Below are 15355 nucleotides of genomic sequence, written 5' to 3' on the forward strand. Positions count from 1 at the left end.
TTTTCATATTAAACAACTTCACGCAATATAACACAAATGAAACGTCATTGAATTGTTTCAAGCTTTGTGTAATTATTCCGTTAGTTTTTGCTTTTATTAAAGAAAATTGAATGCAAAAGTGATAAAAATCTTCAATAGCAGTTTATGAAGAACAAGTAAGTACATTACAATAGTTGTAAACTATATCAGGACAAACTAAATGATTCTATTAACAATCTTAGTAGTAGTAAGCTGAGTAAACAAACTTTAGTAGTACCAGAACAGATTTTTCAAATTATTCTGTTAGTAATGTTTTTTTATGAACAAAATAATAACAATGTATTTATATATAGGTAGATATTGGTGACGATGCAACGAAAGAAAAGGACCTAGCAAGTAATTTATAAAATTGTTCCTCATAAATATTTTTTTGTGCATTCAACTTCGTGCAATTGAAACGTCCTTGAAATGTTATGCGTTTTGCATGATTATTCCGTTACATTTCGCTTTTATAAAAGAAAATGGAATGCAAAAGTGATGTTCACGAAGAACAAGTAAGTACAGTACAGTTACAGGACAAATAATTTAAAGGATTCTATCTGCAAGGTGAGCAGTGAAAAGTTTTAGTGGTACTTAGACATATAATTTAGTTAGCAATGGTTCTATATGAGCGTAATAATAATAATAATGTATTTATATAGGCATAAATATTGATAAAGAATGAAAAGGACTGAGCATATAATTTATAAAATAATTAAAACTGGAGATTCAACATTTTTATTCATTCAGCAAAATTGGAGAAACTTGCACCAACTTCATACAACAGAACTGTCATTACAATGTTCTATATTTTGCATAAATATTCCGTTAGTTTTCGCTTTTATTAAAGAAAATAGAATCCATAGTGTTAAAAATCTTCAATAGCAGTTCACAAAGAATAAGTAAGTACAGTACAACATTTGTAAACTATATCTGGACAAATAATTTAAATGATTCTAATTGTAAGGCTAGTAGTTGTAAGCTTTAGTAGTACCTGGGCAAATAATTCGTACAAATCTGTCAACAATATAAACAACTAATAAAAATGTAATTATATAGGTAAATATTGCTGAAGAAGTAATGAAAAAGAAGGACTGAGCATAAAATCTATAAGAATCTATAAAATGAATAAAATTGAAGCTTAAAAATTTTCATTCCATTCAGCAAAATCGGAAAAACTTGCACCAACTTCACGCAAGAGAAATGTCATTAAAATGTTCTTTGTTTTGCATGATTATTTCGTTAATTTTCGCCTTTATTAAAGAAAATGGAATGCAAAAGTATTAAAAATCTTCAATAGCAGTTCACAAAGAACAAGTAAGTACAGTACAATAGTTGTAAACTATATCTGGACAAATAATTTAAATGATTAAATTTGTAAGGCTAGTAGTTGTAAGCTTTAGTAGTACCTGGACAAATAATTCATATAAATCTGTCAACAATATAAACAACTAATATAAATGTAATTATATAGGTAAAGAAAGGACTGAGCATAAAGTCTATGAAAATCTATAAAATAAATAAAATTGAAGCTTCAAAATTTTCATTCATTCCGCAAAATCGGACAAACTTGTACCAACTTTATGCAATAAAACTGCCATTAAAAAATGTTTGTATAATTATTCCCTTAATTTTCGCTTTTTTTGAAGAAAATGGAATGCAAAAGTCTTATAAAATCTTCAATAGCAGTTCACGAAGAACAAGTAAGTACAGTACAGTAGTAGTAAACTATACCAGGACAAATAATTTAAAGTATTCTATCTCCAAGGTGAGCAGTGAAAAGTTTTAGTGGTACTTAGACATTAATTTAGTTACCAATGGTTCTATATGAGCGTAATAATATAATAATGTATTTATAAAGGCATAAATATTGATAAAGAATGAAAAGGACTGAGCATTTAATCTATAAAATAAAAAAATTGGAGTTTCAACATTTTCATTCATTCAGAAAAATCGAAAAAACTTGCACCAACTTCATGCAATAGAACTGTCATTAAAATGTTCTAGTTTTTGCATAAATATTCCGTTAGTTTTCGCTTTTATTAAAGAAAATGGAATGCAAAAGTGTTAAAAATCTTCAATAGCAGTTCACAAAGAACAAGTAAGTACAGTACCATAGTTGTAAACTATATCTGGACAAATAATTTGAATGATTAAATTTGTAAGGCTAGTAGCTGTAAGCTTTGGTAGTACCTAGTCAAATGATTCTGTCAACAATATAAACAACTAATAAAAATGTTAATTATATAGGTAAATATTGCTGAAGTAGTAAATGAAAGAGGAGGACTTAGCATGAAACTATTAAACAATAAAATCTGAGCTTCAACATTTTCACAGACAGCCAAAGTAACATGAAAAAAATACATATGAATATATGTATGTACACACATGCAAGGTATTAAATAAACGCACGTAATTAGAGTCTAAAGTTCAGAAGCAGATAATCTGTACGTCATCTGTATGAATTAAGATACGATATAATTTAAAAAATCTATATTTAGATAACTACAAACAATTCAATTGTAAAGTCAACTATTTTAATGGATATTACCAGGATGTCGATTTTTTCTATAATTATTTCAAATCCGTATCAAGATGTGATGGATGAAAACGTACATACACATATACAAGTAACTATACTTGTAATTTTAATATTAGTAAATATTAAAGATGAGTAATAATCACTTTATAATGCTACTAGATTAACTTCTCTATTCCTTTAATTATCTAACCAGTATATTTTTAACTTCCCGTAGGGTAAGTTATAGTAATCGCAAAAAAATCGAAAATGAAAATTTTTGCATTTCTCGACGTTTCAAAACCTTCTGAACATTTTGGCATACCTTAGAAAAATTGGATGTATGTTGTGTGTGTGTTGTGTGTTTGTGTTATGTATGTATGTATGTATGTATGTATTTATGTATGTATGTATGTTCCGTGTGTGTATGTTGTGCGGATACAAATTTTCGTCGACGATTTCGGGAACACGGATCAACCGATTTGAAATAATTCAAAAAACATTCGATTCGTATTGATAAGGAGACGTGCTGATTAGTTTTGGCAAAGGCAGGTCTAGCCGTTCCGAAGATACGGGGCCAAAAAGTGACAAGAACGGTACCTCCGTTTTTAAGAGAACGGAGCGTCCGATTTAATAATTCAAAAACATTTTACTTGTATTGACAAGATGTAGAATTGATCAAATTTTCATGGAGGTAGGTCTAGCGGTTTCGGAGATCTAATGAAAAAAGTAAAAAATAATGCCGTTCGGCGGTTAAAAATTATCATTAGACATATCACATCACATTATCAGATATTTTATAGAGTTTTTTTTAACAATAAGTATATTTTTTTTTTACATTTTTTATGGGTTCCTACCAATGCTTATGCGTTAGACGGCGGCGCGGCACTTGCGAGCTTTGACATTCGTCTCTATGCAGTTCAAGCAGTGCGATTGCTTTGAAAAAAAGTTCAGAATTTCCAAAATATGTCAAATGAAGAAAACATTTTTTTCAAAAAAATTTTTTGTATCCAAAAAAAAAATTTTTTTTTCAAAAAAAAATATTTTTTTTTCATATAAATTTTTTTTTTTCAAAAAAAAAAGTAATTTTTGTCAAATTTGTAGTTTTTCTCAACTATTTTTTTTTAATTAAATTTTTTTTCAATAATGTAATCGTTTTTTTAAAAAAATAATAATTTTTGGTACGGGAAGTTCCAGCAATTTGCCTTAAGCACGATGCCCTAATTGCCTTAAGACAGAATTCCACTTACAGCTAGTTTTATCTCCGAATTACTGCCTATACAACTCAAGTATGAATTTAAAATCACAACGTGCTCTATGTGTGTGTGAGCGCGTATGTTTTTACATATGCGTTAACAAAGCTTATATCGTTTCGATATTAGAATGTACGAGTTAGTACGACTATAGCAATAGAAGAGAAAACATCGAGGATTTCTCGGAATTAGAAACAAATCTAACGATTCACAACACATTAAATAATCTCATATAACATTATTAATATAAACGTACAAGTGCATCTAGTAAACTTAAGTCAATTTTAGAATATTATTTTAATTATTGTGCAATTTCTTGTGATTGTTGTTAAAACAATGAGACTATAAATCATGTGATTGTTTATCTTGTACACCACGAGCCATTAATTTACTTTTGATAATTTAATCAGCAAATTTTAGTGAAACAATAAACAAAAATGAAGTTTGATTGGATGCAGATGTTACAAAATTTCTATTTAGGCGAATTGCTTATGATGGGTACACAGCCTACGAGATCACCAAGAACGGTAAGATAAAGGATTTTTTAAAATATTATAATATATATATATATATATATATAATATAATATATAATATATATATATGTATATATATATATATATATATTTCTATGCATTTGCATTGACATTATTATGCATTAATAATTATGCTATTTCTTTAAATTATTAATTGAACTTGATTTAATTTTAAATTCGAATTGAGAAATATTTTATAAATATATTTTTGAATTGAGCGGCAAATTTGGAAATGCAAATATTTTGATACTTTTCCGGTTGGTATTCACTGTAGAAAAATAAGAAGCAAAAAGTCAATGACAGTTAAAGTGCATTAAAAAGTCAGTGAATTTTATTTAAAACTTAAATCAGATAAAAGATTTACTTTCAATCAATGTAAGTCATTATATTCTATATATTTATCAGAATGCATTAAACTGCATTGATAATTTTGAGATGCGTTTGCATTTTTACATTGTTATTTCACAATCTCAAAAAGTAGAAATGAGGTTATTTATTAAAGAAATTTTAAATAGTTTTTTTATAATATATTTGTAAAAGTTGACAAGTATTATTAAAAAAAAAGCCAACGTAAATAGAGAGGTATTTTATTTTAGTAATTTTGTTGTTGGTTTTTGCTTCATTTAAAGAGTAACAAAAAATGAAAATATGTAATGACAGTTAAATGTGATAAAATTATAATGTGCCAGTGAATTTATTTTATTTGAAATTCATTATTTCGAGTTGAGTTTGCACTTTGACGTAATTATTTTACGATTTGATAATGCATATATAGTTTAAATTATTAATTTTGATAACTTAAAGTATATGTAACTATAAAAGATGACAGATTTTCTTTAATAAATTACGCAAAGTTTGAAATAATTCAATGACGTTTCACTTGTGTTAATTGCGTGAAGTTGTTGGCACAAATATAAAATTGTATCCGTTGTATCTGTAAAAATTAATCCGTTTTCGTAGGTGTGAAGTTTGTGCAAGTCTTTTCGAATTAATTAAATTTTGCCTGTTGGACTCAATTTAATTTGAAAATTGATCCCAAAATATTATTTAATGCAATAAATTAAACAAATATGTTGTAATATATTATATCATTATTGAATATTATTATATAATATATTATTAATTCATTTATCAGAAAACCCGCCACTTTCCGGTACGAACTTGAAAAGTTTTCTGCGAACTTCACACATTAACTTTTGGCGCAATTTCTTGTACACTTTTCCGATCGGTTGAATGTCAGTTGATAAAAGAAATGGAATGAAGAAATGTTTGCGTTTTATATATTTGCTTCAACAGTTTACGCTTTTTATTGTGTAATGGAAAACAAATAATTGTTATATATTCTATTGCTAAAGACAGAAATCAACAGTAAGTAAGTTTTTACTCATAAACTACCAAGGCCATATAGTATAGATAACACTATTCTGCAAAACCAGTGAGTAAGTTTTTACTTATATATTTTAAACTATCAAGGCCATTTCATGTTTTCTATAAAAACTGTGTGTAAGTTTTTACTCAGATTTTTTAAACTATGACATAGTTTATACAATTCTATAATAACTGTTATTTCTTAGTTAAATATGAACGGAAGCCCTAGAGCTTCCATAAGGTTTATGAGGATATAGAATCGAAACAAAAAACCGTTATTTTTAATATTTCTACAAATGGATACCGGACAAGGAGATGTAAAATCAGAGGCACTTAAAAGCCACACCCAAAATTTGGATGTTGTATAAAAATAGTTTGAATCTTCAGAAATTTAATATAAATCAATAAAAAATCGTGGATTCTCAAACAGATATACTTCAGAATATAATGGAAGGTATTTTTTATCAAACTTTTTTGTCAAGGTTTTCAATTTGCTTGCATTTTTAGGATTGTATGTTAAAATACGAATATATATATATATATATATATATATATATATATATATATTAATATGTATCAATTATGATGTTTAAAAATGAAATCTCGTTCGTTTTTGAACCGGCGCCAAAACGAACTGTGTATAAAATCCTCAAGGTTCAAAAGACCTATGTTATTTTTAATCTCTGCGCCTTCTCAATGATATATTTTATATTTCTAGATTATGATTTATTACTTATTTTAGCCCAGAATGGTGACACAAAATGGATACCCCATGGAACAACATAGTGTTACCACCGACGACGGTTATGTCCTTTCCATGCACAGGCTGCCCAACCCCGACAGGATAGGGGTTGTTTTTCTAATGCATTGCATGTTTTGCAGTTCGGCCGAATATGTTTGTCTCGGGAGAGGAAAAGCATTAGGTAAAATATTATTATTGATATTATGCACTTGATGATTGGAAGTCCAAATGAATTACTAGTTCACATGTAAATTTTCCATTATCCATAAGAATCATGTGAAATGTATGATGTATGTATTATTTAAGATTGCTACAAAGCAAATCAATGAAACGAGAACAAATATTTAATGTAAATTCAATATTCAATGCACACGATGCCATTGCCCTTCCATTGTTTCGAATTTTAACACTCGCGGCCAAAGTGTCGTTCCAAATATTGAGTTTGCTCAAAGCAAACATCGATGTTACAATGTTACAAATTGAACTATTTTAATTAATAACACATTGGCAAAAAAACTAGAGCCTCTTTTTCCATCTAAATATACATTAAGTGGATGTTTTCGAATTTCCTTACAAGTTTACAAAAAATTACAAAAAAAATTGGTATATTTTATGAAATAAGTATTTACTTAGGAAGAAAAGAACCAAAGAAAAGAAGCTTTGGTTGGAGAGCGGTTTTTTTATCAATTTGGAAACATTTGAGCTCCTGGGAGGAAGGAAATTCGAAAACATCCATATTAAGGACCACCCTAATAAATATGTATTTAATTTTTCTTATAATTCGTGTAAATAATTATGAAAAATATATTGAATATATAAAAACGAGGACGGTTTTAGTTCAGAAAAATAAATTAAAATAAAACCCCAACTTTATTAATGTAGAAAGAACCAGCAGTTACAAAGTTTGCCATTTTCAATATTTTTAATACAAATATCCTCAATTAATGCTATTTCTATCAATAATTCTATTCATTATGTAAGTTTCGACACATTATGTGTGCCATCATAAAAAATAAATTTTATCGACACTGTTCAAAGAAAAAAACTAATAAACTTAATATTAAATTATAAAATTATGTACTTTTTAAATGTTTGTATTTGTCGATTTGAAAAATGAGTTTTGCAATAAGTGAAATTTTGACAATTTAGTAATCGTGTGACAAACTACATAATTTCATTATTTACTATTTATTTTATTATTATATTTTATGCAATGTTTTGGTTTATTAATTTTTAAAATTTATATATGTTCATTTGTTTTTTACTGGTATAATGATGTTTCTTTAAATTTGTTAAATCTTCTAATAATTTTGCAATTCAAATATATATATACATATATGTATTTATATATATTTTAAATGTATATATATACACGTATATATATATATATATATATATATATATACATATACATATTTTTAAGGATTAAATTATATATCTTTATACAGTTACTATATAACTATGTGAGATACATCTTCTAAAACATGGTATTATTAATTAGAAATAAATAAGAATATATTTTTATAAAATCAAGGAATGAATTACATAAAAAAATTAGGAATGAATTATATAAAAAATTTAGTGATGAAATAAAAAGTTATGATTAAAGAATATATGTAAAAAGTCTATTTGTTTGCATGACTAATATAAATTCAGTATTTTTTAACACAATAATTATATTAGAAAATAAACAAGAATACCAGATTTCTTTAAATAATATAACAACTTGTAGAATTTAGTAATTAAATAGTGTTATACTTATATTAGTCAAACAGGTAAATAATTGTCATATCATTTATATCATTTTAAACTATTTTTACGATTTTGTTTATAAACAATTCATTTAAGTAAGAAATTTTCAATGAAAGACTTTTGGTTCAAAGTTTCGTTGTTCTTATTTATTTGTTAATAATAACCATGTCAAGATAGAATATTATGTAATAAATGTAATATATATATATAATAAATTATAAATAAAATTATGGTTAGAAAATGCATTAATTGTGGATATACTAGTCTTTTTGAAATTATTTGTTAAGAATTGGCACGTATATATACTAGATTTTGTATTTCCTTTATAATTATGTTATTTATTAAATGTACACTGTACATATATGTATTGAATATAGAATGAATTTATTTTTACTTTGGGAAGTTTAAAACTGAAAAATACAGTGAAACATTTAATAAATAACATAATTATGAAAGAAATACAAAATCAATGTACACATACTGTTATCTGAGATGTAATTACCTAATATTATTTAATATTAGATAATGTGTATTTAAATAATGCAATTTTAATAATTAATTTAGAATTAATTAATTAGGCATCATTAAATTTAATGCACTTGATATTTGTTATATTTAAATATTTAATTTAAGTAGTAGTCTAGAAGCAAAACTTAATTTATTTCTGGGTTAATTTAAAAAAAATACTTATATACCAATTGTGGTAAATTTAGAACAAATGTGCTTTACCATGTTGAAGAGTTAAAAATCATCAGGTTTTATTTTTTCTACATTATATTTTAAAAAAATATAATTTATATCTAGATCTAGAATTAAACCTAGGGGTTGATTTACGTGCTACAGTTAGTAGTGCCCCTATGGGTAATAAAAAAGCTACCGTGTTTGCAATCTATTTATACTTTTTTTAAATCTTTAATCAAGTGAATTAAATTTAATTTATTCGCTGCCCATATAACCCAATCCTAACACCAGAACAAAACAAACACACAGTAATTTTCGTCCGTTATATTTGAAATGTGCTAAATTAATTATGCATTCCGTTGTCGGTTGTGCAATAGACGGTCCTCTCTTATTAGAAATGTGACTAGAAAGCCAGATTTTATCACTTTATCATTCTTTCTATTTACAAAAACAAATTTCAGAATTATAATACAAGTTATCATTTTATATCTATTTTCAGCTTATTTATTACACGATGCTGGTTACGATGTCTGGATGGGCAATGCCAGAGGAAATACATATTCCAGGGGACATAAGAAATATAATCCTGATTATAAAAGATTTTGGGACTTTACGTAAGATCATTAGAAGAATTAATTGATTTAAGTCTGATGGTGAATGATGTATTTTTTATTTTACCAGATGGCATCACATTGGAATGTATGATGTTCCTGCAATGATTGACCATGCACTCAATGTTACTGGTGAAAAGAGGTAAATTGTGAAGGAATATTGTATATATATATATATATATATATATATATATATATATATATATATATATATATATATATATATATATAATTATATATATATATATATATATATATATATATTAGGGTGGTCCTTAATATGGACATTTTCGAATTTCCTAGCTCCCAAGGGCTCAAAACAATTCTCTAAAAGGGATAAAAAACAATTCTCTGAAAGTTTTAGCTTTTAATATTAACTTTTATATAGTGCGCAATTCAATTAAACTTCGTATGGAAATAGCATGGATAAAATTTTGAAAATTGAAAAAAAAATTTTTGAGGTATAACTTAGCGACAAATGAATTAAAAGTGAAAATTCGTTTCATTTTTTATTGAAAATTCGACGCCCTGCAAAATTTTTGAAATTTTTTTTTGCTATCTAAAAGACAATATTAAACTTTCAGAGAATTGTTCTTTTATTAATTTGGAACCATTTGAGCCCTTGGGAGCAATGAAAATCGAAAATGTCCATATTAAGGACCACCCTATATATATATATATATATATATATATATATATATATATATATATATATATATATATTGATAGTTTTTTTTTCGACGTTGAAACATATTTCAAAGTAACTAGCAGCCCATTCGTCGAAATAAAAAGGTATAAAGTATAAAAACTTTTATTTATACGTTTCGACACAAGATACGTGTCGAAACGTATAAATAAAAGTTTTTATACTTTATACCTTTTTTATTTCGACGAATGGGCTGCTAGTTACTTTGAATATATATATATATATATATATATATATATATATATATGTATATATATATTATATATATATATATATATATGTGTATGTGTATATATATTAGGATGAGATAACAAAATACTCTGCATTTTTAGCTCCTAATAGTAATTATAAGATAGTTCGCACTCAAATCAAAGCTTCTTGGTTCTTCTTCCTAAGTAAATACTTATTTTATAAAATATATCAAATTTTTGTTGTTTAAAAAGTGAAAATTCGTGTCATTTTTCATTGAAAATTCGACGCCCTGCAAAATTTTTGAATTTTTTTTTTTGCTATCTAAAAGACAATATTAAACTTTCAGAGAATTGTTTTTTTATTAATTTGGAACCATTTGAGCCCTTGGGAGCAATGAAAATCGAAAATGTAGCTTCTAATAGTAATTATAAGATAGTTCGCACTCAAATCAAAGCTTCTTGGTTCTTCTTCCTAAGTAAATACTTATTTTATAAAATATATCAAATTTTTGTTGTATTTTTTTTTATTTATGATCAAAATAAGCAAATACAATGTTATTCTCAAAATTTTAATTCACTTGTGGCTAAGTTATAAAGTTCTAAAAAATAAATGGAATTTTACCGATGTTATTTCCAAAATAAATTTTGGTTGGAGTATTTTAGAAGCTAAAACTTTCAGAGAATTTTTTTTATCAATTTGGAAGCATTTAATGTATATATCACAAGATCAGGAAATAGGTATTTGAATTTACCGGTAATCTGTACTATGAAGACAATTGGTCTGAAGTTCGTGTTAATTTTCATGTATAAGGTATTTGTGTGTTGGCTATTATGAATTCTCGTATGAGTGTTTTGACAGTTAATCGTTGTGCGATTTTTGAAGTATTGAAAGTAATTTAGTTAAAGTTAAAAAAATTTAAGTATGTAATATAATTATTACATTATTGATCCATTATCTTTTACACTAGGTTGCATTATGTGGGGCACTCGCAGGGCACGACTGCATTTTTCGTGATGGCTTCACAGAAGCAATCGTACAATTCGAAAATAGCCTCGATGCAAGCGATGGCCCCCATAGCCTACATGTCCCACTGCAAGAGCCCCTTCGTCAGGCTGGCGGTCAGCGTATTACCATTCTTACAAGTAAGTTAATAAATAGACAGACATAGAAAATGTTTGAGAATCACAATCCTTGGACTTTGTCGAAAAATATCGCACAAGATTATCATAAAAAATGATTAAGTGTGATAACAGATGTTGTACAGAGACACGTGTTATACGAAATGTCACCGATTATTTTGATTAGATTTAAAACGCAGTATTTATTTACGCAAATTAATCTTTAAGACATCTACAATCATTTTGATCCTTGAACTGTCTCTACTGAATAAATCATTACCTATTACTCATTGTTTTGATGTCGAAATTTACTGATTAGAAGAAATACGTCATTATATTATTGCAATTGTAATACAGTGGTATCCCCGACTTGGGAGAAAAAATTCGAAATACGAGCATTGAGCCAGTAAGAGTTTTCTAGAAAAATGTTAATGGCAAAATGAAAACAAGAATTGGTATGAATTTCGTCGGTTTGTCGCAATGTTTTTCATACCATAGACATATTTTGGCTGTGATAGTAAATTATTTTACGGTTAGTCATTTCAATTACATATTAATATTATTTTCATGGTGTTATAACCATGAACTCTTCTTTTTTCTATGATTGTAACAATTTACCATGCGAATATATCGATATACCGATATCGATTCAAACGTTAAAATAATTATAATTGTTCAAACGTTTGAAATTTTAACTATAATTTATATAATATTGATTGCATGTACAGGTTTAATTGGCATTTTATTTTTATTTTTGTACATTTAGAAAATATTATTTACTTTTATAACCAAATAGGTCCAAAATAAGAGAGCCATGTCTCTTGGTTTGAACCAGGGCTTCTTAAACTTTTGTTATTCGCGACCCCATTCATAATTGCGAGTTTCTTGACGACCCCACACAATTATAAATAGATATACGATATATAAGAAAAAAGGAAATTATTATTTTAGATGATTGTTTATTAGGTATTAGGTAAATAAATATGCATATGTCAATATATTGTTTTAGAATTCGTTGTAAAACATTCAAAAATCTAGATGTTGGGGTCGGGACTCGTAGTTTAAGAAGCTATAAAAGGATAAGAAGGTTTACTTTACAGTGAAACAGAAGAATTTGACGAAGGATGTGTAATTTTAGCTAAGGGCCTTGTAATAGTTTTAAGCGTTTTGAAAAAACAATCATTAAATTAATATCAAATAAATTTATTTGTAATTTCGTATTAATATAATATTAATATTAATATACTGTTGATTAATATTTCAATGTATTACCAATACTGTATTTCAATCGTATTTTATTACTTTCTCGTACAATTATTTTGAGTCATTAGAAATTTTAAAGTGAATATATTAACAAAATCACCAAAGAAATATAACATCAAATAAAAAATAACATAATTTCGCTGAATTCTTATTATTTGACATGAACAAATTGGAGATAAATCATCATAAAATATATTAATACTCAAAAGTAATTCATAACTACTGAAGTTTGAATTGTACGTGTAGTCAGAGTCCAAGTATGTTGTAATTGTCATTATAATAATATGTAATTATTAATATATTTTATAATGTTCATTCTACAATGTATTCCAAAATCACAGATGATGATATATAATTATACTAATGTTAATACAACACTTAATTTTTTAAACAATTAAAAGTGAATATATGTAGAAAATTGTTTTGAATGGTGAAAAATCAGATTTCTTTCTTTCATTTGATGTTATGATTTTATTCATATATTTTCATTGTTTTTTTTTTCAGAACTTGGCTAATATTTTCGGAGTTCGCGAGTTCCTGTCGTCGAGCGAATGGCTGACGGCGGCGTCTGGTTTACTGTGCAGAGACTCCGCCTGGACGCAGGCGGTCTGCACGGCCATTTTGAATTTCGTTGGAGGCTACAATGCAGCCCAACTCAATTCGGTAAGATAAAAAATTTTTTATTCGCTCCTATGTCAAATAACTCGTATGTTGAAGCAATTTTTCCATATAAATACATTATTATATTTCAGACAATTTTGCCATTAATATTTTCTAATACTCCTGCTGGTGGTTCTGTGGATTTACTTTTTTCATTATGGTCAGCTGGTCAATTCAGGTAATAAAATAGTAGTGTATGGCATCGTGCCTTAAGGCAAATTGCTGGAACTTCCCATACCGTAATGAAATTCGAGAAATTTTAAATATAAATTTATAATATTATTCTAAATATATTATTTCAAGTACTGTAACTTTCATTATTTTTTCCATCTTGTTATATCTGAGCGAATCAAATGTAAATCATAAATCAATTTATCTCCAGAACATTAACAATCGTCATTTCATTTCGAATTCAAGCCTAAACATAGTCACAGTCTAAACGCATTTGCAATAAATTCTGTGTGAAATTTTCACTTATACTGTACTCAAATCGGACGCTTAGTTCACTCAAAAACTGCAATTTTTTGCACATTTAGCTGTGTATCTTTGAAATGGCAGGACCTGTCTTTGTCAAAAACTAATCACCTCTTCTCCCAATCATTACAAATTGAATATTTTTAGATCATTCAAATCCGATAGTCCGTTCTCTCAAAAACTTTCTGCACTCTTTGCTCCGTATCTCCGTAACAGTTGGACCTGCCTTTACCAAAAACTAATCAGCACTTCTCCCTGACAATAGGGATCGAATGTTTTATAAACCCTTCAAATCGGTTGATCCGTGCGCCCGAAAACGTGGACGAAAAAATGCGGTCATACAACAACACACACACACACGTACATACACACAAAAATCCTTTTTTTGAGGTATGCCGGCAAAATGTTCAGAAACCTTCAAAACGTCGAGAAATGCAAAAATTTTCATTTTCGATTTTCTGCCTATTACTATAACTACCCTACGGGAAGTTAATAATAGAATATATATAAAGGTGTTTATAATAAAAGAATATAAATATATCATTTGTTTTACAGGCAAGTTCTGTCAATTCGACTATGGCGAAGAAAAAAATTTAAAAGTATATAAATCAAAGGAACCTCCAGAATATGATTTGAGTAAAATTACTGCTCCTGTGATCCTCCATTGGAGCATGAATGATTGGCTATCAGACCCAAAGGTGAACATATAATGAACCTATATCACACAAATAAATCACTAACGTAAGAATTATATCGGAAATCAAATATAAAATTATTATCATATCTTTTGCCCCTAGGATGTCGATATCCTGATGACCAAATTGGGCAACCTGGCAGGCACGTACCTGGTTGAGGATGCGGATTGGACGCACTTCGACTACACGTGGGGAAACGATGCAGACAAAATAGTCTACAAAAATATCATGGACACCATAGAAAGATATTCCACGAAACGAAATAGAATAATGAGGCACAAATATTCGAATGTAACGCTTACATGACAAATGTAATTATAATCTTGAATCGCATCATTTAGAACGATTAAGTAGGAAATAATTCGACAACTACGCCACTGTGATATATCAACATTCGCCAATTTGTCCTGCAGTCTTGTTTATAATGTAAATATTAAATAGTCAATGATCTCAATAAGACACAATTACTAGTGGATAACACTATAGATTTAGTTTAGAAAGTTTCAATTTAATAGAATGTTTTCTTTTATTGTACTTAAGAGAAGAGTGAAACAATTTTTATCATTTGGCTGCTTTAAAGTACAAACACACACATACACACAAAAAATATATATAAAGTTTTTATATACAGTTATAAAAAATGTTAAAAATAGAACTTGTTATTAGGATAATAATGAAATAAATAATTGTGATAATTTGTTAGCATTTATATGCTAATAATGTATATGGTATATGATATATATATATATATATATATATATATATATAT

General features: G+C 27.1%; 1 protein-coding gene across 1 annotated transcript; it reads left to right on the plus strand.

The window, feature by feature from the left end:
* The first annotated feature begins 6440 nt into the window (after window positions 1–6440).
* On the plus strand, window positions 6441–14956 carry LOC113372682 (lipase 3-like). The gene is made up of 8 exons (XM_026613036.1): window positions 6441–6615; window positions 9367–9481; window positions 9549–9620; window positions 11344–11518; window positions 13262–13420; window positions 13583–13595; window positions 14447–14589; window positions 14689–14956. The coding sequence occupies exons 1-8, from the start codon at window positions 6441–6443 to the stop codon at window positions 14890–14892; spliced, it is 1056 nt and encodes a 351-aa protein (XP_026468821.1). The 3' UTR covers window positions 14893–14956.
* The last annotated feature ends 399 nt before the right edge of the window (window positions 14957–15355 follow it).

Source organism: Ctenocephalides felis, unplaced genomic scaffold (genome assembly GCF_003426905.1).
Source record: "Ctenocephalides felis isolate EL2017-DRISC unplaced genomic scaffold, ASM342690v1 CF-g0.4_SCAFFOLD_01604, whole genome shotgun sequence".
NCBI lineage: Eukaryota > Metazoa > Arthropoda > Insecta > Siphonaptera > Pulicidae > Ctenocephalides > Ctenocephalides felis.